General features: G+C 40.2%; 1 protein-coding gene across 2 annotated transcripts in view; it reads left to right on the plus strand.

The window, feature by feature from the left end:
- The window catches only part of TRPC7 (transient receptor potential cation channel subfamily C member 7), a 148660-nt gene that overhangs the window by 60083 nt on the left and 61188 nt on the right, over nt 1–27389 (plus strand). For both annotated transcript variants that reach the window (XM_039334849.1, XM_039334850.1), the window contains exon 3: nt 23673–23837. In XM_039334849.1, coding sequence (XP_039190783.1) covers nt 23673–23837 — 165 coding nt within the window. The remainder of the gene's footprint in view (nt 1–23672; nt 23838–27389) is intronic.

The following is a 27389-nucleotide window of genomic DNA, read 5'->3' on the forward strand; positions in this document are numbered from 1 at the left end:
TGTCAGTAAATAGAAGAGAAATCCAGGGACTTGCCTCGGGATGAAAAAGCAACTTTGGTCTTTAATTGGAAAAAAATAACTTACTGCTGAAGATTGTGAATGGAGTGGTGTAGCTGATGGGATTTAGGTATCCTCAGCTATTAGAGATTCTAATCATTAGCTTTAATATGGTTTCTTAATATAACAAAATTATGGGCTAGAAGCCAAGAACAAAATTCTTGGCTTTTAGTCTGTAAACCTTTGGTTTAGCCCGTAAACTGTTGGAAACACAGGTTCTTTTCTAATTTAAGTCAATTTCCTATACTGGAAATAATGATAGAAAAAAAAGATGAGAATGGTAATATTTTATTGAACAAATAGGTCAAACTCGATGTGGTTTTCCATATCATAGACAATTGTAATGGTGCTTTGGGTTATCTAATGTGAAATCTACTGTGGCTTATAAACTATGGTTTGGGCTTAGAGTGCTATCTAGCGTACTGTAGATATTTTTAACAGGTTATGATTAAAAGTATTGTGGCTTAGCATGATCTTTAAAACGGTAAGCAATTTAAAAAAAATCAGGCCATGGTCACTTTTAAAGCAAAAGCAACTCTCCATAGTCAGAATTAGGGATATAGTTCAAGGGAGAATAGTATTTAGTCCTTTGGCAAGAAATAGCATTTGGAAGTGACATGAATAAGAAACCAGCTTGGAGAGTAAAAACTTAAACCCTTCTCCTCCTACATCCTGGTCTCAAACCTGATCATATGGAACTGCTTTTTCTGGCAAAACAAAGTCAACAGAAAATGACATTTTTATGCTGCTACTAAAGGTTATCTGGATTTATGCAGCCAAGATCTAGTAGCCCGCAACAAAGTCCAGGGGCCTGGGCATATTTCTTAAAGTTTAGTGGTTGGCCAGTTAGTGATTACCTGTTGTTCAATATGGGAAATCTTTGTATAAATAGAATCCTGCAGTTTTCACCATGCCCATCATCTTCAATGAACTGTGGTGTTGAGGGGATGGTGGCAAATTATGCTTTACCCTACAAGAGTCTGCAACAGCTGACAGACCTGTGGGCTCCCACAGCGCTCACGGAAAGGGATGCTGCAAATTGAAATAACTAAGCAGAAGAAAATAATACATTGATTGCTTAAAAGTAGGAAAAGCTTGTCAGAGCATTTTAAACAGTTTAACCATGGATACATGATTTGCAAATTGATCACTGCTTTTTCTGTTTTTTTCTTCTTCTGATTAATTATTTGTACAATATACTATGATTATGGATATTGGTTTACTGGAAGCGAGCTCAGAAAGTGCTCCAAATTTTATAGTTAACAGCTGTTCCCTCCTTGCCTTCTAACTCTCTCCACCTGCTTATTGCTGCCTTAGCAGCTGTGCCCAGACTTTCTCTTCCAATTATCAAAGCAATTCATTCCAACTCTTGCTCTGCAAGCTCCTTCATTTTAATTATCCTTTAGAGATCCTGGATAGATCCAACAGCAATGTTTCAAAATAGGCCAGGCAGGAGAATTATATTCCTGATTTCTAACTGTATTTATTTCACTAACATCCCGGTGTAATTTTTTTGCAACAAGAATTGTAGCTTGGTAATCAAGCCTCTGCTTTAAATACCAAAGTTTCCTTTAGCATTTCCAAATAAAGGACCAGGGAACTGAATGAAATATTTGTGGTTCTCCTGAGTCAGCTTCTTTTTAAAGGAAGTTTGGTAGCTTGCAGTTTCAGAGCTTCTGGCAGCTCATAAATCCTTACATCTGTTGCGTCCACCCGGTCCCTTTCAGATCCAGTCCTCCTATGCTATTCCAATCTCTACCAAAATTACTGGTTGCCTTTGACTTATGGATGTAATTTAGCCCGGAATTATGGTTATAAATCATTGTGGTTTTTAAATCAAGGCATCACATGACCAGACCCAATTATTCAACATTAGTATTGGCAGTCATTAAGTGAACACTGCAGCCATTAAGTGAATTAATTTTCCCCAATGGGTGTTTTTTTTGTTTGAAATAAAGTGAGTGCCGGAAACCAGCAAAAAATGTTGCCAGTTGGAGTTATGCAACCGTGGGATACTGCAAATAACCATAAAGGTGAGCCACAGGCCAAGCCCCCAAAATGTAATCCTGTGACTGCAAGGGTGCATATGTGCAGCAGTCATAACTTTGAAAATGGGTCATAAGTAGCTTTGGGGTGGGTTGTCATAACTTTGAATGGTTGCTAACTGACCTGTGGTTAGTCTTTGCAGTACAGTTATTCAGCAGTCTTTTTTCTGATGATCATTCAGTTAGCATATGTAGTTTTCGTACAGTTTGGAACAGGGTTAGTGCACCACTGTTTTGTTCTCTGGGCTTAAGCTAATGCATTCAGAATAATGAAGGAATGTTAAGACAGCCAGTGCAGAGAATAAAATGGCTACAAATAGAAAACATGAGCTATGTGTGCCGCTTGTTATAGCTGGAACACAACTATGCAATGTACTGAGTTGAATAGCTGATACAGTCTTATTTGCATATCTGCTGAAGGATGAGTTTTTTAAAAATCCCCTCCCTGACATTTTTGCCTGAGTTAGCATTGCCATTTAAAAACACCAGGGATTGCCACTCCTCATTAGACATCAAAACTAGCCTCTTTAAAAGCTCATCATAGGAAAAAACAAAAAACAAATTAGAAGCCTAACTGTAATTTTCTGTCCACATTATCCATGGTATCCTCAGCATTATAAGAAAGTTATAACTATCTCCTAATACTTTTCCACATGCAAGAGGAAATGATGGTGGCTCAATAGACCAAGATTCTGAGATTGATATTACTCATTGTGGTGGTGGTAAACCCAACAAATAAGGGCACCATGGGGAAGTGTGCATTTTCTACTGAATTCATATTCATGAATATGGATTACTTAGTAAGCTTTTTAAAGAGATGAAAAATGAAGCAGAATATTGCTTCCCAGCTTCTGGCAATCTGTATGGTTCTTATCAATTTGTTTCAGGTAGGGGCTGGGTCAAAGATTGTTTCTGTATAATTTGGAAGGCCAAGATAAAATTTATATATCTCAACTACATTATCCTATCCATTTTCTACCTGTTCACATTCTAATTTATTTATTCCTTTTAATGCATAGGACTTGGAGAGTAGGTGATAAGAAATTACTTGTGGTAAATATAATGGAAGAGAAAATCTGTGGACATAATGTGATCATATATCTCAAACATTCCTCAGGCTACAATAGAAATAAAAACAGTAAGACCCACAGCAACACTTAGGCTGCAACTCTGCCATTACCCCATGCTATCATTTTTTTAAAAAACACTAACATAGTTAAATTACCTGCCATCCCATAAAACATTGTTTGGCTTCACACTTTGCACTATACCAATGTTTAAGGTCTACAAACAGCAATTGCTGATTTCCCACATGTCCCACACTAGGCTGAGTGGCAATGAGGGCCTTTCCAAAAGTTTTATTTGGCTGTAAATCAGCTCATAATATTAGAATGGGATGGCTTGTCTTCAGAAGTTGTGGGTGCTCCGTCACTGGAGGCTTTCAAAAAGAGACTGGACAACCATTTGTCTGAAATGGTATAGAGTCTCAAGCAGAGAGTTGGACTAGAAGACCTCCAAGAACTCTTCAAACTCTGTTATTCTATGTTCTGTGTTCTATGTTCTAGAACAGAGGGACTGTAAATTAGGGAGAGTAAGATCAGCAAAGAAGAATCTCTTCTCTGTAACTTATTTTTGTGGCTTAAATACAACCCAGAAGAGCAGACTGGTTGAAGTCCAAAAGCTTACTGTCACATGTATCCTGCAGTATTCATCCCAGGGTTTGTAAGCAGAAGATCTGAAGATAAAGAAGCCAGGGGAAAGCAGGAATGACAAGAGCAGGGCTGAGGGGGATTTTTTTAAAAATCAACAAGATGGTGTCTTGGCAGCACAGCAATGCTTTGTTCCTTTTATACCTACATTTGTCCCTTGTATCTATCAGACCTGCCACTGATATGTGTCAACAAACTAACTTTCCATAATCCATCCATGTGTCCTAATCATGCAGTTTTGGAATTATGTAGAAAAAGTCTCTTATCTATGCTGAAATAACCATTATAGCAACAAAAAAATAATGTCTAGAAGGTTTTAATGGGCTAAGAAACAATGGCTGCAGATGAGCTGTTTGCAACAGTAGATGCGACTTTTACTGAATTAATTAACCTGCTTTTTTCATACCCTGCTTAAAACTGGTAAAGTGTTTTCTTGAATACTGAGCAATTTATGGATATCTCTAAATATATAGAAAAAAGGTGAATCAGACTTTATTGTCTTCTTGATTCATTTGTCTCAACGGTAGTTTATCAGGATTGTCATTAAGATGGATTGCTAGTGAAAGCAATCCTTCAGAAAATTTGCCATCTGTACTTGTTCTGCTTTTCAGGAGCTGTTAATACTAAATGCAACTTAGAAAGTTATGTTTTGCTTGACATGCTAATAAGGATAACGGTCATCTTCTGACAGCTGTACGTCACGGCTTTAAATTGTAATACCGTGCATTTCTGGCTAGGTTTTACATGATCTAATGGTTTCACCAAGATATGACCAAGTTCTTTGGTTTTTATGAATGATGTTATTTCATCTGCATGGAAGTGGAAAGTGCTCACACGGAGTCTTCTCATCTACCATCATTGCATTGGAATGGATCTGTGTGACTACAGGATAATAACCCCCTAGTTAATGTCCCTAACCTGAAAGACCAGGTTAGGGACAGACCATCATGGAGAAGATCCATCTATGTGGTCTGGGTATGAAGAGTCAACAATGACTTAATGGTACATAATTTAAGAATGTTTAATTCAAACGTGCTAATTGTGTAAATGCAATAGCAAAAATATGTGGATCTCTATCTATACTGCTATTCTTTTTATATGGATCTCTAATCAGATGCCCAACAAATATCTCTCTCTCTCTCTCTCTCTCTCTCTCTCTCTCTCTCTCTCTCTCTCTCTCTCTCTCTCTCTCTCTCTCTCTCTCTCTCTCTCTCCCACCCATGTATTTCTTTCTCTAGATTACTCTGGGGCAAGATTTTTTTTCAAGCTATTAAACCTGCAATCTTATTAAAATAAGTGGTATTTCTGGTATGCGGTAGTTTATTATTGCAGGATCTGCAGTGTACCTGACAAACCTGCCAATAAGAGTTTCTGGATGAGCTTTACAGGTAGTCTTCCTAACTGATTAAGGACTGCTTAACGTTTCAGCAGACTGGAAAGGAAGCTTTATATAAGGCATTTCTGAGCATCCTAAAATGTCATGCCATTCCTCCTTGTGATCAAATGACTGTACTTGGGACACTTGGCAACTGGCATACATTTACAACTAGTTACAGTATTCCACAGTCACATGACTGTGATTTACTGCATTTTTTGCCATTTTCCAGCAGAAAACAGCAAAAATTACCCATTAGATACGTTGGATTTGCTTAATAACCACATGGTTTGCATCAGAGCGGTGGTCATTCACTTTACAACAATCATAAAACTGTCATAAAGTAGACTTGGGTCACGTGGTGACCCATTTAATGACTGCCTCCAACTTACAATTGAAATTCCAGGCCCAGTTGGGGTTTTAAATTGGATGTAGCTTGCTGTTCAGTTTATTGTTGAAAATTAAAAAAAAAAAACAATGCTTGATCTAGTTGTTTAAACTTTACTATTGTGCAATTCACACTCTCAGAGTTATTGTTTTGACTTTGAGGTTCCCCCCTCTTCTTTGGGGGGTGGTTGTAAATTTGTATTTTGCAAATTGTGCAACTATAATGTTATGATTGTATAAAAGAATGTAGGAATCCATTCAATGAAAGGACGATTCACTGTATTAAAATAACAAATAACAAATTCCATATTAAAATAACAAATCACTTTTTGGTCAGGTGAAAACTTCATTTCTTTTGAAAATGCAACTAAGTTCACAGATTGTAGCTAAAAGCTACCTAACCATTTTTCTAGCTGTTAGAAACCTGTCATTCTGAATTTCCATGGAAACAGATCTGCTTAATATTCTAGCCAAGTCTATATTGATTCATATCCTGTATTGTCCCATTCTTTTCATGGTTTTCTTTGATAATTGTTCTTATGGACCTCAGAGGCTTTTCAGTTTATCAACAATATTAATTAAAAAATTTAAAAAATACTAAAACTATAATTTTAACCTACCCTTCTGCCTATGTTGATGGATTTACTCTCAGCCACTGAAGCCAATCCTTTAACATGATGTGACTCTGAATTGGAACTGCATCATGTATTTTCATGCTGGGTGAAAAATCATGTACACGATGGACTGCACCATCAATGTTGATTTTCAGTATTGTGGAAGAGTAAGCTGGCCTGTCTCACATTCCCATATCTAGCTGTTGATGTCCAGCACTGAACCTTCTCCATCCAAAAATATCTGGAAGTGATGGTTATCATCTGAGCCCATAAAGGTATTCATAGAAAATATGCCTCCCTTTCACACAGACGTAGTCAGCACCAAGTGTTAAGAAAGTCCATGAAAACCTAACTTTTTCAGAAAGCTTTAGAGTGGGAGTGATTGAAAATTGGATTTTTCTCAGGAGTCACTTTTATGACTGAAGCAACATATAAGCCTGAGAAAATGATTAATAAATCTGGGATTTGAACACCAAGTCTGTTTCTAAATTCTTTATCACCTATCTCTAGGGCAGTGGTTCTCAACCTTCCTAATGCCGCGACCCTTTAATACAGTTCCTCATGTTGTGATGACCCCCAACCATAAAATTATTTTCGTTGCTACTTCATAACTGTAATTTTGCTACTGTTATGAATAGTAATGTAAATATCTGATATGCAGGGTGTATTTTCATTGTTATGAACTGAACATAATTAAACATAGTGATTAATCACAAAAACAATATAGCAATGCTCGCTGGAGAAGCTTACTCTTCCTTGCTCAAAAATGTTGAGGAACATTGATTGAAGGGGAAAGGAAGGAGATGGAGATGGAAGGAAGGGAGGAAGATTGAAGGGGAAAGGAAGGAAGGAAGGAAGGAAGGAAGGAAGGAAGGAAGGAAGGAAGGAAGGAAGGAAGGAAGGAGAGGGAGATTGAAGGGGAAGGGATGGAGTTGGATATGGAAGGAAGGAAGGAAGATTGAAGGGGAAAGGAAAGAGATGGAGAAGGAAAGAGATTGAAGGGGGGAGGTGCTGCCAAGGATGCACAATTGCCCGGGGAGGGGGGGAGGCTTTGGCGGAGAGCCTGGTGGAGAGTCAAGTGGTGGCACATCCGGGGCCTCCTAACTACGTGGAGGATCCGCGCATCTCAGAGCCGCCAGCCGCCCTCTCACACCCACCAACTTGGAGCCCCCCATCCTCATCCCAACACCTCTTGCCCTCTCCCAGCCGCCCCCCTGGGACCTGCCTGCCCCTCTAGCCTCCTGAGTGCCATCACAGCGGCGGAGTCACGGGAGCCCCTTTCCACGCCGTGCAGCCCATCTCATGTGAAAAAGGCACACCCAGAGCGCCAGCTCCCGCTCAGAAGGCGCTGCTTCTCCCCTCCCCATTGCCGCTGCCTCACCCTCTTCCCCGCCCCCTGGCTGCTTCCGAGTCCCAGAGCCTGGCAAGTTGGGAAGGAGCTGCTCCTGCCCAGGAGCCCCATGGCCACGGCAGGTGCCAGAGGGCTGAGGCGGCCTCCAATGGTGAGGGAGGTGGGCTGGGCGGAGGCTCCCGCACGGTATGGAGGGTGGCCAGAGGTAGAGCATAGCAGGGCAATCAGGAGGCATGGAGACCAGCTCGGCGCTTCAGCTCAGTTTAGCCAGCAGTGGCGGCAGCAGCGGAGCAGCCCAGCGGCAGTGCCAGCAGCGGCCCAGACCTGGCTTGGTTTGGCCCGGCCACTCACACAGCTGAGCCAGCCCAGGGCAGCGATAGGGGGGTGCGTGATGGCGCTGCGGCAGCAGGAGCAGGCGCTGTCAGAGGAGAAGGGCGCCCTGTAGACAGAGGAGCAGGCAGAGGAGGAGGAGGAGGGTGGCGGTTGCAGCTGGGTAGAGGAGCAGTGTCTTGGTCTTCCGATGGTCTTAGGTGTCCCCTGTGAAAGCATCATTCGACCCCCAAAAGGGTCGCGACCCAAGGTTGAGAACCGCTGCTTTAGGGCATGATGAGCTAGTGATAAGAGAGCAAATATCATTTTAGTTCTTCTTGTCATTATTATTTTAAAATAAATCTTCTCTATAAAGATCCTTAAAATCTGTTTTATAGATGCTTTACAATTCGCAGGTATGCTTCTGTAACACTTTTAAATTCTTAGAGATGATTCACGCCATGTTTTTATGACTCTCTTTTAGATCCCATGTTGGGCCTCTTTGTGTGGAATAAGACATGGTTGTCCTCAAGGAAAGAGACAACATTTGTTGCTTCTCTTACTGGTTAAGACCAGTGATGGGATTCAGCCGGTTAACACCGGTTTGGCAGAACCGATAGCTAAATTTTGTTGAGTTCGGAGAACCAACTGAATGCACACCGCTTCCGGAAGTCTGTTCTAGGCCTGGGAAGCCTGGAGGAGGCCTCCCAGGCCTAGAACAGCCCACTGGAAATGCGGGGATGCCACTTCTGGAAGTCCGTTCTAGGCCTCAGAGGCCCAGGCCTGCATCCACGCAGAGAACCAGTTGTTCAGGGATTTGAATCCCACCACTGGTTAAGACCTATCTTCACCAGTCCTCTTAACTCTTTCTGACAACTCTTTATGATGGAAGACAAAAATTTAGCCAATTGACATTTCTGAAGCCACTCCTCCCAGTTTCTGTTATCTTTAGGTTTAGAGAAACCAGAGCAGAATTCCACCAGCATATTTGATATTGTATGGCAGATGGATCTGGAGGTTGTTAGTGAGTTCCAGGGTGTGGTTTTAGACAAGCCACTTGTTCCTGCTAATTTCAATTTCAGCTCTGCTATGATATGCTGTGCAAAGTTTTTTTGCTTGGTCCATTTTGACATCCTATAGTGATATTGTAGAATAGATACCAGAAAATCACTTTTGTAAAGAGAGTCTGTCCTTATGATTCAGAAAGCCTGAACCCCTTGTCCATATGTTCCTTCTTGTCTCTTCCAAAACACCATATGTTCTATCTTTTAAAGTTTCTCATTACTGTAACAGAATTCAATACCATTGTAAGGTAAAGCTATGCCTTCTCATGCAAAATCACAAGCAATTTGTTACAAATTGTGTGCCTAGGTCCTTGTTGGCTGCTGTGTCAACTGGAATGAAAACACCGGTTTTACCTTGATGCTGTTGATATCTTGTACCAGTTCTTTATTTTCCCCCTAGATTTAAGTTCCTTTTTATTTATGCTCTTCTTTTTTATCTTTTTTGCATTATACTTATATTTCATGGTATTTTATTCTTGTTGTTATAGCTTACCTATGGGTAATTGACCATATTTTTTCATTTTAAAAAAGGCATGTATTAATGCTTTTCCCTTGTATTAATGATTCTGGTAAGAGAAAAGGAGCATGATGTGTTAATAGTAAGTATATTTACACAGAAGAAGATTAGTCAATGAACACATATATGCAGTAGGTATAGCATAGTACTCATCCAATGGACATTAAATTTCATTTTTTACCATAAACCATTAAGGGAAAAGAAAAATAGAGACTGAGTAAGCAGCTTACCATTTCATTCCCAGATTTCAGGACAGCTCACTTTCCCAATCAGAATGTATAACCTGTGCCTATAGTAACTGCTGACATTTGGAATTTTAATTGGAATGGCTCATACTAAATTTCTTTTTGCTATAATGCTTCTCATGTGCATAATGAGTTTGTTTTATTACTCTCTCTGAGGACCTGTGCATATAAATTCACTGCCCAAGAGATGACCTTTCCTCCAAAAATGTGTGATTTATTTGTAGACCGACTTCAAATTATTTACTAAGACAATCACCTCCAAACTTGTTGCTAGGTTTTCTTGACCTAAGGCCCTAAACCTACCTAATAAATCAGATAGTTCTTGTTCAAACTTTCAGTGCCCATTTTAACCTGGAAAGGGTGTCTGAATAGTTGTGTACTTTTCACACTTCGGTTTTTCCCTCCTAATCTATTATCTCTATGGTCAGAATGTAACTATTGCACTTAAGGGGACTGACAAAAAAAGGTACATGTTGAATAATGGTGTCCCTTTCAATTCAAGAGAAGCTTCACTGAGTGGAATTTCTTTCTGCAACCTCCCTTGGCTCCCTGCAATTTTATTTCAAAAGATTAGAGAACTGTCTCAAGCAGTGTGGGGAATGGAGGAATTGACACAATCACTACCCAACCATTTTTGGTCACAGAAGATTCACCAGTTCAAAGACATTCCACTTTGCTTAAGTTTGAGAAAGAATCTAGCTGTGAGGGTGTGTTTTACCAAGGGTTGGTTTTAACAGGAAACCCTGCCAAGAAAGCACATGGGAATGTTAGATTCTAATTATTGAATTAATAAGAGAATTATAAGAGGCTCTTAAATTTTCTTCTCTTTGGGACGCAGTGCAATTTGGAGCACCTAGGTTTCATTTTCAAAGGTTTCCCTGTAACCACTTGCATTCAAAAGCTGCACGCTGGGCAGAGAAAATGGCAGTGCATGATCAAAAACCTACTCAGCATGATGCTTTAGAGTGAATTAAGGCAGGAGTTGGGAAGGGAAACTGCAGTTTTTAATGCACCTATATATTAAATTATGACAGATGCAGAGGTATATCTTCCCATCTACTTGAAGTCACTCATCCAAGTGCCTATTTCAGATAAAATATAAGTGTAGGAAAGGTAGCCATGAAACCAGTAAAAGTCAATTGAGCTTGTCATGAAGCTAAAATTATATATAAGAGATATGTTTTAATTTAAAAATGTTTATGGGAACTTGGAGGACAGCAAGGGTAGCAGCAGATCCAGTATATAACCTATGCTGTGTGTCAAAGCTCAAAATCACTTGCTTAATTTGGGAGGCAGAGCACCTATTATGATCTGGATTCAGGCAGCCTTGAGTGATTTTCCAATAGTGGGGTCCTATTTAGAGTTCCAAAGAATTGAAAATAACAGTAAAAAAAGACTTTTCTGTCATAGAAGATTTAAAAAAAAACTTTTCCCCTTTTATTTTTTTACTTTGATATTCCATTATTGGGAAATGCTAAGTTTTAAAAAATATGACATAGAGAATATATGTAAACATATTTAGTTCCAGACTGATTTGAATGGCTGAATTAGCTTGATTGAATTAAAGAAATTAGATTAAATAAGAAGCACTTTTGCAAAATGTCATGTCACTGATTAAAATTTATATGATCTAATGATTTGATCAGAACAATTCATGCATTTCAAGAAGCTGTTTTGAAGATTTGATCAGATTGCCTTCAAACTGAATCTTTGTATAGTCTTAAAAGAGAAATACAAGAGCCAGTTTGGTGTAGTGGATAAGGTATCAGGCTAGAAACTGAGAGTTCTAGTCCCACCCACCCCCCGGCCACACAGCCAACTGGATGACCTTGGGCCAGTCATTCTCTCTTAGTCCTAAAGAGGAGGAAATGGCAAACCATTTCTGAAAACTCTTGCCAGGAAAACTATGGAGATTTGTTCAGGCAGCTCCAAAAATCAGACACAAATGAATGGAAGGAAAAAAAAATAGATGAGAGAAGTCATCAACAATACTTCCTAATGATACTTTCCTGCCTGAGCAGAGGGTTGGACTAGATGACCTCCAAGGTCCCTTCCAACTTTAATATTATACATATTAAGTCATTTTTGTTTATCATTTAGTTTAATATTTTTGGCAGAGTATATTTTCAGAAGAATCTCAGGCACTAAAAATCACGACTCAAGCAAATGTATGTGTCCAAGGATAATGATGCGAGATTGAATTTGCATCGGACATCAGGACCAGAGATTTATTCTTCCAAGCTTTCAGACTCATGCTGAAGTCCATCTTCAGGGAATTTCTCTGAAGATACATACATGCTTTAGGCTGTTCTGTGACTCATGTTTATGTGGTGCCTTGCTATTGGCTGATTGGTGTGTTGATTGGGTATCATTTCCTTGTGCTGCCAAGCCCTCCACTCCTAAGTATTTTATAAACTGGTAGTAAATCAGCATTCCTGTTAATTGAGAAGGGGGCCATTTCCCATCAATCATTTCAATGCCCAAAGCAAGTATTCCAATAGAGAGTTGGTGACCGACTAAAGATTCAATCTCACACTAATAACCACTATATTTTACGGAACAAATATAAATATTTTTCACATACCAATATTATACTAATAAGTCTAGGATCTAATTCAAATCAAATCAAACCAATTTTTTTATAATCATAGATCAGTCTAGGGATCTAATTAGTATTTACTCTTAGAACTGTACTTTGCATAGATTCAAACTTTCAAAGAAGTATCTTTGTACTTCAATTGACAAAAGGGAAAAATATTTTCTTTAGTAATATAGAACCTAGAATAATAGAGTTGGAAGGCATCTTGAAGATCTCTGGTCCAAACCCCTGCTTTAGTAGGAGACTCTATACCAGCGGTTCTCAACCTGTGGGTCGTGACCCTTTTGGGGGTCGAACGACACTTTCACAGGGGTTGCCTAAGACTATCGGAAAACACATATTTCCGATGGTCTTAGGAACCAAGAAACCGCTCCTCTACTCAGCCGCCGCCGCCACTCTCCTCCTCCTCCACCTGCTCCTTTGCCTCCAGGGTGTCCTTTTCCTCCAACAGCACCTGCACCTGCCACCACAGCACCATCGTGTGCGCCTCCAACACTGCCCTGGGTGGCTCAGCTGCGTGGGCGGTTGGGCCGAGCCGAGGCGGGTCTGGACCGCTGCTGGTGCTGCCGCTGGGCTGCTCTGCCACTGCCGCCACTGCCAGCTAAGCTGAGCTGCAGCGCCGAGCTGGTCTCCATGCCTTCTGTTTGCCCTGCCGTGCTCCACCCCAGGCCACCCTCCGCACCATGCGGGAGCCTCCCCCGTGCTACCTGCCTCCCTTGCCGTCGGAAGCCGCCTTGGCCCTCTGGCACCTGGTGCGGCTGTGGGGCTGCCGGGCAGGAGCAGCTCCTGCCCAGCTCACCAGGAGGGGAGACGCGGCGCCTTCCAAGCAGGAGCTGGCGGTCCGGCTGCACCCCTCTCACGACCGATGGGCTGCGTGGCGTGGAAAGGGGCTCCCGCGACTCCGCTGCTGCGATGGCACTCAGGAGGCTGGAGGGGCAGGCAGGTCCCAGGGGGGCAGCTGGGAGAGGGCAAGAGGTGTCGGGATGAGGATAGGGAGCTCCAGGCTGGCAGGTGTGAGAGAGCGGCTGGTGGCTCCAAGGCGCATGGATCCTCCGTGCAGCTTCCAAGGCCCCGGATGTGCCACCGCTTGACTCTCCACCAGGCTCTCCACCAGAGCCTTCCCCCCTCCCCAGGCAATTGTGCAGAGCTGCTTGTGCGTCCTTGGCAGCGCCTACCCCCTTCAATCTCCTTCCTTCTCCATCTCCTTCCTTTCCCCTTCAATCTCTCTCTCTTTCCTTCCTTCCATCTCTATCTCCATCCCTTCCCCTTCAATCTCTCTCTCCTTCCTTCCTTCCTTCCTCCTTCAATCTCCTTCCTTCTCCATCTCCTTCCTTTCCCCTTCAATCTTCATTCCTTCCTTCCATATCCATCTCCTTCCTTTCCCCTTCAATCTTCCTTCCTTCCTTCCTTTCCCCTTCAATCTCCTTCCTTCTCCATCTCTTTCCTTTCCCTTCAATCTTCCTTCCTTCCTTCCATCTCCATCCCTTCCCCTTCAATCTCTTTCTCCTTCCTTTCCCCTTCAACCTCCTTCCTTCTCCATCTCCTTCCTTTCCCCTTCAATCTTCCTTCCTTCCTTTTCCCTTCAATCTCCTCCATCTCCTTCCTTTCCTCTTCTATCTTCCTTCCTTCCTTCCATCTCCATCCCTTCCCCTTCAATCTCTTTCTCCTTCCTTCCTTTCCCCTTCAATCTCCTTCCTTCTCCATCTCCTTCCTTTCCTCTTCAATCTTCCTTCCTTCCTTCCCCTTCCCTCCCTCCCAACATTTTTGAGTAAGCTTCTCCAGCGAGCATTGCTATATTGTTTTTGTGATTAATCACTATGCTTTAATTATGTTCAATTTGTAACAATGAAAATACACCCTGCATATCAGATATTTACATTACTATTCATAACAGTAGCAAAATTACAGTTATGAAGTAGCAACGAAAATAATTTTATGGTTGGGGGTCATCACAACATGAGGAACTGTATTAAAGGGTCGCAGCATTAGGAAGGTTGAGAACCATTGCTCTATACCATTTCAGACAAATTGTGTCCAGTCGTTTTGAAAGCCTTCAGTAATTGAGCACCCACAACTTCTGAAGGCAAGCTATTCCATTGGTTGATTGCTCTCACTATTTATAGTGGCTATAAATCAGATCTGAAATATCCTAACATCTGTTGAATAAGTTTAAAAATGGTAACCAAGGTATGAAAATAGTAACAAATTTACTGAGAAATATTTTTTACTATGGAGCATCAGTAAATATGCATATATATTAGCAATAGCACTTAGGGTTATTTTACAGCACTCTCTGAACGGTTTGCAAATGTCAGCATATTGTCCCCAATAATCTGGGTTCACATTTTACCAACCTCCAAAGAATAAAATGCTGAGTCATATACATATACATGTACATGTACACGTATACATACATGTACACATTCATGTACACATATACAGTACATAGTACATATACATCTTACATTTTCACACAGTCATAACTGTAACATTTCTTAAGGTAATAGTTTATCCACCAAGATTTAGTCATACTGCAACAAGCCAAGAAAGAGGAATAGTAGGTGAACACATTTTCATTTGTTGCATCAACCTTTCTTCCTATAAATACTGTGAGGCTCCTGCTTGTCAGTTTTAGACAAGGAAACAAGCAGCAAGAATTGGTGACTTTTTAATAAATATATTTTATGGTGGAAAAACTTAAGCTATTATGAAAGAATTCCAGAGACTGATGTGCATTAATTACAAACTGTTTTACAACAATCATTATACATATTTCTTCGGGCCACTCTATGTAAAGAATTATTAGCAATCTTCTCATGTTCTTTTATCCCAAAAAATGCAAATTTCATTTATTTTGATAACACCTGATCTAGTATCAGGACCACATGAGAAATTACTTTCACAGATAGTACTTTTTGAAGTTTCTGTCAAGGATCTGAATGTAGATGGAACATCCAGCAGTTTAAAGAAGTCCTTTCAGAAACTGAGGATATTGTTTAGCTATGTTAATTTTCCAATTTTGGTGACTAGTATGGAAATAATGAGAAAGATGTTTTACTCTGAAAACCTAAGTTCAAGGACATCCTCAGAGATAGGTCACTGGTAACTTTGGACCACTCTCTCAGCTTAATCTACTTCAGAGGCTTGTGGTGGGGATAAAATTGCAGGTGTGGTGCTATATTGGACATACTGTAAATGTAACAGCTAGAAAGATGCTGGAGGAAGCAGGCACTTCTGGACAATCTGAGAAATTCAACCCCCACAAAAAGTGTGTCAGACCTTAAGACAGCCATAGAATGAAATGAGTTGAGGGTTGCAGGGCATTGTTGTGTCCTAAAGCACAGTTTGCCAACTCTCTTTTAAACTCCCTCATTCAAATCTGGGATGAGCATGATCAATTATGCTGGCAATTATGCACATCACAACTTGATGCCACCAGTGCTCTTCTTGGTACTGCTAATTGCTCACCTACCCACCCCATCCCATGGCCCAAAGGGAGCCCACCAGCAAGTGAATAAAAGTGGAAAAGTAGTTGAACTGTCTTTCCATTCATACTTTATCTTGAGTTGGAGGTATGGGAATTTGGGGCCAGGAGGAAAGTAGCTAATTGACAGAAAGGTATGTATCACTGCAGTCACCTTGTTTGACTGAATCAAACCTGCTTGAACAGCAACAGATAAGACATAAACATGCTCAACTATATTTAGATGGTGTCCTTGATTTTATTTTGAGAAATGTATTACATGTAAGTTGCAACTGAGTTAGAAATGAAATGGATTTTTCTTTCTCTATTTTAGTCTGAAGCCAGTAGATTCCCCAATGGCAGCATCCATTTCACCTTCACTGTAGATGCCAAGTGCATTTTCTTTCCTGTGCTAACTAATTGGTGCTCTCAGGAGTCTGATTCCAGCTTTCTCCAGCTGGCAGCATAGTTCTTAATTCATCATAAAAGACTAAGCACTTCCCTCTGTCACAGATCTCAGTTTAATTAATAGTAAAGGTGTGAATTGGGTTTGGGAGAAGACCAAGTTAATAAATGTTCTATGTATTTTAATACACGGTTTGTCCAGGAACACCTCCCTCCCTCTCCCCCTCCCATATTCTCATGATTCCATTATTAAAGCTTGGCAGGTGGGTCCAAACAGATTGCTATCAGCCCCATTAATTTACAATTTTCACTACATTGGTCATGGAGGGTTAATAATTGTAAGAACTAGCAGAAAGTTTTCACCCTTTTCTCTTGTCTTCCAATCCCCTGAAAATTCCCTCATTTATTAGAATAGGTTTGCTTATCCTCATTTTTATGAAAGAGTGACAGGAGCAAATAGTTCAAAGGTGAAAGAAATAATACACTTACTAAAATAAATGGAGATCACCATTCTGCACTGTTATGATTCAAAAGCACCATAACACTGAGCAGGTAGTAATTATTGCTTTAAAAAAGTCAATGTATTGTGCAAATACAACTCAAGAATATTGTCTTCATTATATACTGAAAATATACATACATAAATATTAATGACAATGGAATAGAAGATGCACATGGAAAAAAGAGATCACATCACCTGTTTTGTTCAAGGGCAAGAAATCTGGGGTGCAGAGTTCCATGCCACAAAGTCATGTTCCTTCATGTTTGCTTTTTTACAGCAGAACAAAAAGAAATGTTGTAAAAAACAAGAACACAAAAACCCATGAAGCTATATCTCTTTATCTCAGCACTGATTTTCCTTGTAGAACATAGAGTTGCTTTGAATCATGAGATGGATGGCAAATGAAGTTAATAATAATAAATAAAAATAGAACAATTGAACAAAAAAAGATTTTACAGTCCTTCTAGTACAGCCTCCTGTTCAGTGGAAAGACATCTACTAAAAGGTGCCCAGTAAAAAAGATACCAGTCCTTGAAGAATTGGTTTCACTGACCTTACAGTTTAGAACATTAAAAAAAAAACACTGTCTAAAAGTTGATCTTCACCTGCATGGCATGGACAAATGGTTGGCCCGAGCTCATTTTAGATCCAGTTCATTCTTTTCTTTCCAATGTTTTTAAGTACAAATTATATATTTTAAAGACATATTTTTTTGCCATTGTCACATTGTAAATATAGATGTGTCAAGCAGGCTTCTAATTTAACCTTCTTTCAGGCTAATGCGTACAAGAGAGTACAAAGTCACTCTGATATTCAAACAGAAGTATGCTATTTTGACAAATATTTAATATGGATAATAGTGTTGGCAAAGGATTATGTAGCACAGTAGCACAGTGTTATAGTTCAATTATTCAAGTCACAATCCTTATATAGCAAAGAAGGCTGGCATCTCTGTAGCTAACACAAGAATTATCAGTATCAAATGCAACAGAATTACCCATTATGGATATCCTCAAAGCATAGGATAATATGTGTGTGTGTGTGTGTGTGTGTGTGTGTGTGTGTGTGCGTGCGTGCGTGTGTGTGTGTGTCAAAAGAGGAAAGACGCTTCCTCATATATAGCATCCTCATGGCACTGTCTCTTCCAGTAATCCATACCTTTAGCATATCTGATGCTAAACTTCGTGGGGAAGAAACATGCCAAACTTTATGGTCCATCTTAAGTAGTAGATTGAGGGGAGGCTGAGATTATCAAAATGGTGAAATACTAGGGATCGAAGGTAAATGCTCTCAGCTACTTATTTCTTGGACTCTAAAGTCAGTGTCATAAATCTGTCAGGCAAAAACACTGTTGTAAATAAAGTCTGAGTTCAGATGGAATAAAGTTCTTACTGGTAATCGATAGAGCAGGACAATGTTTGACATCACAGTTTAGCAAGGGTTCAGGTTTTGTAGAAAGCTTCACAGCAAAGACTTAATATGAAGTGCTTATATTTTAGGCCAAAGTGAAAGGCTTGCAATATTGGAAGTCTGAGCCTACCCAAAGCTGCACTTTTTGGGACCACAAATATTGGAAGTTGTCAATCTCAGCCAAATACAATTGTCATGAATCAATCAAACTTTCCAGCACAATGTTGTTCTTTAAATAGAGCTGGTTATGCCAGGCATTTCTCACTAATGAGTGTGTGTGTGTGTGTGTGTGTGTGTGTGTGTGTGTGTGTGTGTCTATAATACCACTTTTCTTCAATATTTTGTTTTTGGCCTTAGGACTGTAATAATATTTGATCTGATCCATATAACAAAAACATTTCTGCTTCCACTCCTATCCCACACTGTCTGGCTCTCTACCTGGATAATAGTGATATTGCAATTGTGGTGAATATCTGTAGCTTGAGTGTAGGATGAGGGTGAAGGTTCATTCTCTGAGCTTGTAGGTTGGTTTCCGAATGTTTCATTACCAGGCTAGTCTTCAACAGTGTTTAGGGGATGTCTGTGTCAGTACTCTTCTGTTTATAAGGGCTTCGGTGTAGGTGTGTCAAGTGAGGGTCTTGTGATAGGTCATGTGTGAGTCATCAGAGAAAGACTTATGGTGGGTCTTGTGATGAGGAGGTTACATCAGGTCAGGGTCATTGGAAGGAGAACTGGGGGGGAGAGAGGGCTTGCATGGGTTGATTGAGGGTCAGTGCTATCTCTGGTTGGCTGTGTGGTTGATTTGGATTCTAAGGGGTTCGTAGGCTGGCTGTAGGTCAATGTGTTTGTTGATGGAATTGCTTGTGGAGTGCCAGGCTTCGATGAACTCACAGACATGATGGGTGGTAACATGGCTGATGGTTTTAGTGTTGCTCCAATCGAACTGGGGCTATTTATGTTGGTGTGGATAGAGATGAAGGATTCGGAATCAGGGTGTTTGACTGCCATCCGGTGTTTGTGGATCCTGGTTTTTAATTGATGTGATGTTTGTCCCACGTAGAATTGGTTGCAATTGTTACAGTTGATTTTGCAGATTTCATTGTTTCTTTCATCCTTCTGGTCTTGTCTTGGGTTCTGGTGCAATGTGGCTGTGGGTTTGTGGACTATTGTTATTCCTAGGGGTTGGAGAATTCTGGCTGTCATTTCCGACACCCCTTTTGAGTATGATAGGGTTAGTTTCTGCATGGCAGTCAGCTATGTGGTGTGGTTTGGGTGTTGTGCATTGGAATATGAAGTTTTTTTGGATAGCCATTATGGAGAAAGAAGTCAAGCAACCATTTCTCTTCTGCTTTTCTTAGTGTTGTGGTGCTGGCCCTTCTGAAGTATGTCCTGGCCCTTCTGAAGAGGGTGTGGACATAGCTTCTTTTGTGTGCGGTGGGGAGGTTGCTTGTGAAGCTGAGGATCTGGTCTGTGTGCCTAGATTTGCGGTAGACGTGGGTTTCCAGTTCTCCATTGTCCAGTATCATTATGTCGAGGTTGAGGAATGGGAGTCTGTTGTCTGTTTCCTCTTCACTTGAAAATTTGATCCCAGGAAATATGTTATTGAGTAGATGGTGTGTTTCTTCAATTTGGGAGCATTTGATGATGACAAAGTTGTCACGAATTTTGGTTGGATGGTGGGTAGAGCTATGGATTTGAGTCATTGCATGACTGCTCCTGCTATAAGGCCTGATATGGGTGATCCTATCGAGGTACCCTGTACTTGCTTGTACATTTGCTGTTGAACTTGAAATATGTATTGAGGCACAGATCAAGGAGTTTCATGATGATTTCTATGGACATGAAGTGTTCTGTAAAGGCATCATCTTTGTGGGTAGGGTGTTTGGTGAGTAGGTGGTGTATGGTTTGTTTAGCCAGGTCAATGTCAATCAATGTGAAGAGGGTGGTGACATCAAAGGAGACCATAATTTCTTCCTTGTTGATCTTGGTGTGTTTGATGCATTGGAGAAATTGTTCTGGGGAATTGATTAAGTAGGTTGAGTCATTGACCAGGTATCTGAGTTTGGTGATCTTCTCGTAGAACAGGTGAACATTCTTCAATTTAAAGTCTGAGTCACAATGACTAAGGTCAAGATTGGTGGACTTTGATTACCTCTCCATTGTTTCTTCGATGGGGGCTCTTTGTGATTCCTGTAGTGCCATATTTTGATGATCTTCCTTACCTGAGAATAAGTTCTTAGCCAGGACCATGACAGTATTTCTCAGCCAGGAACATCTCCTCACATTTTAAGCCTAGTGTTATAGGAAAAGTCAGCTGTGGGAAAAAGCCACCATCTGCCCTTTCATTGTGTAATTACAAAAATGCCTACTTCTATGATAACTTATCATTGTGACTTTGAAATCAATATCCAAAACTCCCTTGACGGCCATGCAGTTCAAAAATGCATAAATATTATTGTTTTATTTATTAGCAATGGATTTACTATAGTCAACACCTCTGCAATCAATTCACAGCATCAAACTGCTTCTTTCCCAAATATTCCAAATCCCTTTCTTCACTCCAAATCATTTATGTGATGATGTGTTATATCATCCCAGGGGTTTTTGCCTTTCCACACTTTTCTTTCAGCTTTTCTTTTTATTTTGTTGCCTCTAAAAGAGCCTTAATCTCCTTTCATTACCAACGCATACAATAAACTATGATAATAATACTTCCTTTATCTCTGCTTTTCATTATCTTTATCTTTAATTGTGTTGAAAGATGATTAACAATCAGGAGAACATTATATGCTGTGTTGGGAAGCAGTCACTTTATGGGGAATCATGCAAAGAGAGATGCTTTTATCTTAGAGAGTAAAATTGTCTCATGTCATTGGAAGCTCAAATGCAGAACATAAATTAAATAGCACTTCTGAATCCCTTTCTCCAAAGTTACTATTGGCAGACAGATAATACCGATCATTGTGCAATGGGGTGAGAACCTGTCTTTGCTTAGCTCCTGCCCACCTAGCAGTTTGAAAGCATGCAGATGAGACTAGATAAATATGTACCACTTCAATGGGGAAGAAACAGCACTTTGTGACATCATGCTGGCCACATAACTGGGGAAATAGAGATGACACCACCCTCCATAGTCAATAATGACTAATGGAGTAAAATCCACAGGGACTCCTTCTCAATCCCATTTTCCAAAATTACTATTGGCAGACAGATATTACAAACAGTATATAACTGTTCTGAACAGAAATCATTGGCTTTGTCAGAAGTCAGCTGGGAATGTCACAGATGGCAGTCACATGACTCCAGGATGTTGCAAATACCATAGATATATGCCAGTTGCTAAGTGCCCAAATCCTGATCACATGACTGTGATCAATGGCTATAAGTGCAAAAACCAGTAGTAAATCACTTTTTTTTCCAGTGCTGTTGTAACTGTGAATGGTTCCTAAATGAATGGTTGTAAGTTGAAGTCTATCTGCATATGTTTTTCTTTTAAAAAATGCTAAATATCTCTTCTATGTGCTTTACTGTCATGATCTGATGATCATTTTTTTGTGGGCCATCAGATTTTACTGTACCCCTATGGACTATTTACACTTAACACATCAGGTGGGAAATCCAAAACACTGCTATCTCCTAAGGATAATTCAACCAACAATTAGCTCCCACCTATTCTTTGTCAATAGTTATTTTTTATTTATTTATGTATGTGTCACATTTGAAGGCCATCCACTTGGAATGACTCCATACAGATTTCAAACATAAAAAGACAATCAAAATCAAAACCATATGCACATTGAATCTATACCTCATCTTAACCCAACTACTAGAGAAAGAGACAGATTTTAGGGTCCATCTAAAAGATAGATTTTAGGGTTCATCTAAAATACAGCAGGGCTAGGACTCAGATCTGCTCAGATCTTTGGGAAGATGCTATTCCAGCAGCAGATGATCCAATGGATCACATGGCATTGCTAGACAGATATGAACTGAACCAATGCTGACTCTACCTATTGCAGGAGGGCCAGAGATTATAAGAGCAAGATGGTCCTACAGATAACAGACCCTTATGCCAGATGTTGAGACTCTAGAAAGAGTGCAGAGAAGAGCAACAAAGATGATCATGGGACTGGAGGCTAAAACATATAAAGAATGGTTACTGGAATTGGGTATGTCTAGTTGAATGAAAAGAAGGACTGGGACTGACATGATAACAGTTTTCCAATATCTCAGGGCTGCCACAAAGAAGAGGGAGTCAAACTATTCTCCAAAGCACCTGAAGACAGGACAAGAAGCAATGGATGGAAACTAATCAAGGAGAGAAGCAACCTAGAACTAAGAAGAAATTTCCTGAAAGTTGGAACAATTAATCAGTGGAATGACTTGCCTCCAGAAGTTATGAATATTCCAGCCTGGGAGATTTTAAGAAGAGATTGGACAACCATTTGTCTAAAATGGTATAGGGTTTCCTGCTTGAGCAAGGGATTGGACTAGATGACCTCCAACGTCCCTTCCAACTCCGTTATTCTATTCTATTCTATTCTATTCTATTCTATTCTATTCTATTCTATTCTATTCTATTCTATTCTATTCTATTCTATTCTATTCTATTCACCATTAAAATCTTTACAGGGGACAAGCAGCACCTAGGATTGTACTTGGAAGTCTAATGGTGCACAGTGCAGATTGTGTAGCAGAGGTGGTACATGGACACACAATAGCATACCCACAACAGCTCACATAACCACATTCTGGATCAGCTAAAAATGTCAAAGAGTCTTCATGGGCAGCCTCCATGTTACCAAGGCATGTTAGCACTAGATCAATACCATTTTTTATTCTTTCAAGCATTTTTTTAAAAAAGCATTTCAGTGCTTTTACCATGTTGCACTATTGTGCTAGTTTTGAATATACATTATCTTATTACTGCTATTACCATTGATAGTGCTAATTTTATATTTACATTGCCATTTTTCTCTATTGTATTATTTTGACTTTGTTGTTGTTGTTGTTGCTGTTAACATGTATATAGGCAGGTCACAGAATCAGGCATATACATAGATTTGTGATTGTATCCAAGAAAACAACTGCAATTTGGTTTCAGAATGCTAAGTTACACACTGGACCTTTTAGATGAAGATAATTAAGACAATTTGAGTTAAGAATAGACAGCCAAGCTGCATTTGGAAATGGAATCTACAGAAAATTACTTAAATTACCTACTCTACTTAATATCTTAGATGGGAACGTGGTATGAGATGGCAATTTAAAATGCTCAAGTTATTGACATGTAGAGCTGAAGAAGTAAGTCTCCATTGACAGGAGGACTGAATGCTTAAAATCCTTCCTTCCTTCCTTCCTTCCTTCCTTCCTTCCTTCCTTCCTTCCTTCCTTCCTTCCTTCCTTCCTTCCTTAAGATAGCTAATGCTTATGCATTTTGTTTGCACCCATTTTGGAGAAACTTAATGTTTTTTCATAAAGTCTGTTTTTTCATTCCATCATTTTGGCTATTAACCATTTGTCTTATCTCTACTCCAGAGGCTATGGGAGGGAGGGCACTGCTTACTTTCACAATTCTTCTCCTTTTCAAGCAATCCTTACCTTTATTTTCCTCTTGCAGTTTGTTGCCCATCCCAACTGTCAGCAACAATTGCTCACCATGTGGTATGAGAACCTCTCAGGCTTACGCCAGCAGTCAATTGCTGTGAAATTCTTGGCTGTCTTCGGAGTTTCCATAGGCCTTCCGTTCCTCGCCATAGCATACTGGATAGCTCCCTGCAGTAAGGTACAGATTGGTTAAGGTGCATGTTTGTTTATCATTATTTACCTATATGATATATCCCCGGCTTGATGAGAATGACAAGATCTTCAGTTCAATCGCAAATGAAAATTGTCTTATTAGAAGGTGCAACAGGCTTTTCAGTGGGGTGAGCGCAGATTAGACACAAATTAAGCAACTGCAAAATAGTTTTTAAAAGATAGGTAGATTGAAAAAAGAGGGTGGTGCTATTGCTGGTTTTATTATTTATTAGTCTTCGTGTGTGTAAGCAAATGTCCTTACAGGATTGAGAGATATTAATTGGGAAATGTTTAATTCAGTTCAATTCAGTTCAAAGTTTTAAACAGGATCTGAAGATTAAGAATTTCTTATTTAATTTCTTTAGAAAGTAGGTATTTTTAAATCTCCTTTTACATAAATAGTGAATTTTTCTGATCTTGCATGGTCAGTCTACACATTGCAAATCCGAGGCAAAGCTTTGTGGAGGCCTTTGAACTGGGGAGACGTGTGTTAAAAAAGGTTAAAAAATATTCAATTCTGGATTTCTGATTCATTCTCAGCCCTGTTTTAAATGTAGTGTGAGAGACAACTTAATGTTATCAAGGCTCCCCTTTAAGTTGTTGTTGGCTCTTCGTGACTACCTGGATTAGCAATTTTCCTTCCATTTTCTTGACAAAACTTCAGAAGTGGTTTGCAATTGCCTGATTCCTAGGACTTAGAGAAAGTTGCTGGCCCAAGGTCACCTAGCTGACTTTATGCCTATGGCAGAACTAGAACTCAGAGTCTCCCATTTTCTAGCCTGGTGTCATAATCACTATACCAAATTGGTGCGCACACTCTTTTCCTCTTTTAACCCTTTTCTAGGCTATAAAAATCTCCCTGGGAGCACTACATTGCCATAGGCCAGCACCTTCTTGGCTTCCATACAGAATAATAGGGCAATAATTGCTAGGCCTGGAAAAATATCAGCCTCGATTCTAATGATCTTGAAGATTCCAGAGTCAAAAGGAACAAGGTATAGTTTAGGCTTGCATGCCAAGATCTGAGACAACCTAGATTCAATTTGAGATGCTTCAAGATTCAATTAAAAAAAATATTCTTCCATAGGCTATTTTGGAGGGATGGTAAACTCTTTAGAGAGACTTAGCAATAGGCTTCAATAGGCTACTTTCAGTGGTTTAACTGTAATATATATATATTAATAATATATATATATATATATATATATATATATATATATATATATATATATATATATATATATATATATATATTCCTGGTGCATCTCTTTTAAGGCAGAGGTAGCAGGAATGTGATCTGGGTGGTATAGCAGCCTCTATATTGTCTGCCAAAGAGCCTAGATTGTCTGAAATGAATCCACAATTATCTTAATTGGTTTATATTAATGTTTAATGGTTTAAAATGAAAAAATAAACTGTAGTAAGAGGTTAAAAAAGGTAACAAGAAGAGATAAGAGGAAATTCAAAAGAAACTCAGAAAGTATTACTTCACAGAAAGAGTAGTGGAAGCTTGGAACCCATTTCCAGCTGAGGTAATTCATCAGTAGCTGAGTTTAAACATGCTTAGGATAAACATCATCAGCTTGCTGATAGTATTGGTTAGTTAGCAGAGGCAGGCTGGCAGAAATGCAGAGACATAGGCATGCCACAAAGAAAGAAGCTGAGAGGAAAATGGAATATGCATAGCCTCGCTGCTCCTTGTTAAAAATACCAAATGTTTAGTTCTGTGCTTGTTAGTCTGGCATCATCTTCTGGATTTACTAGAGATTCATCCTGGAGTACTAAATCATGCAGATTTTAAATATCAGATTTCACCCAAGAATTTGCAAAAAACGGCTGCAGAATTCTTTGAAAGTAGCTGAATTGCTTTCCTTACTTTGAAGCGTGAATCTGCTTCAAAAGGATGATTTGACCAAAGCTTCATCAAATTGTAGCACTTCTTCAAAGCTTGGGCTAGTTAAGGGAAGCTGTAATAACCTTTGAACACATTAAAAAGCCATCCTCACAGACACCATCAGGCTTTTGAACTGACACTGAGTGACATTTAATTATTTTGAAAGTTGCTCCTAAGCAGCTGGTATTTCTGAAAGTAAGTAAAGTTGATTTTCTTTCTTTTGGATAGTGGAAAATTCTACCACCAGAAAAACACATTTTTTCTATTTAGCATTCATTAAGACTTTTCTTCCCACAGCCTAACTTTTAAAACCTAACTGTAAGGGCCGAATACTGGGTCTATCAGTGAATAAACTACATACAATATGATGTAACATTTTAATTCTAACCTTTAATAGGTGGTAGAGATATTTCCAAATGCTCTTCTTGAATGGCTTAGCTCTGACTTTGGATACTAGTAATCCGGTTTTTAAAAGGTAATAATGCCCCTATTCTTATATATTCAAGCTCTGCACAGTTATCTGGACCTTTCTTGATGCTGTAGCACCTTCCACTGGAAGAAGACTTTCCTTTACTTTCTGGCACACTCAGTTCACTACCATTCTTTCCACACTATCAGATGAGATCTGGATTACTTCTTTACTATTGCTTTTTAAGGGTCGTGATGGCTCAGAAGATGGCTCAGCAAACTCAGATGGCAAGCTGACTGCCCAGGTTTGAGATCCAAGGGCTGCAAGACAGGGTGAGCTCTTATTACTTGCCCCAGCTCCTGCCCATCTAGCATGCAAATGCCACTGGATGAATAGGTACCAATTTGGTGGGAAGGTAACTGTTATGTCCCGAGCCTTGCAAACGGGCTCGGGGCGTTTGCAGGCAGTCCCGGGCAGGTGCAAGCTGCCCGGGACCAGACAGGCTGTCGCCAGCGCCTGTGCGCATGCGCGGGTGCTGGCGCGGGAAAAGTAACACATTTACCCGGGAACTGCCTATATAAGAGGCTAGGAGCTTTTGGGCGTTGCTGAAGCCTTCACTTGTAAGCTGAACACAGAATAAAAGGAAACCTGAGAACTACAACTGCTTCTCGCGTCTGCTTTTTGCCAAGGACTCAACACTGGCGACGAAGGTGGGATGCCTTACATCGCCTGGAAAGGAAGAGGTGTAAGCTTACCCAAGTGAGTCCTGAGCGGCGGAACGACGGAACGGCATTGACTCGGCAGCTACCCGCCAATCCAGTGCGCATTCGGGGGTAGGCTGGCTGATAGACCCGTCTCCTGAAATGGCAAAGGTTGGAAGGCTTTCGGAGTTCGACGTCTCACATCCAGAGCGGTGGGAGTCCTACGTAGCCAGGGTGGAAAATTACCTCAAGGTGAACCAAGTGAGGGAAGATAGCTTGAAGGCTGCCACCCTGCTTTGTGTCTGCGGTCAAGACGCCTTCGAAATCGCAGAGAACCTTGCAGCACCTGTCCCATTAGAGTCTGACAGCTACGCAGATCTAAAGAAGCTATTGAAGGAGCACTTCCAGCCCAAGATGTCCGTCATCGCATGGCGCCACACCATCGAGCAGAGGGATCAACGATCCGGAGAGTCGGCCAAAGAATACATCGCCGCATTGAGGAAGGCCGCCAAGCACTGCGAGTTCAAGGACCTC

Source organism: Crotalus tigris, unplaced genomic scaffold (genome assembly GCF_016545835.1).
Source record: "Crotalus tigris isolate CLP2741 ecotype Arizona unplaced genomic scaffold, ASM1654583v1 scf7180000017638.2057652, whole genome shotgun sequence".
Taxonomy (NCBI): Eukaryota; Metazoa; Chordata; class Lepidosauria; order Squamata; family Viperidae; genus Crotalus; species Crotalus tigris.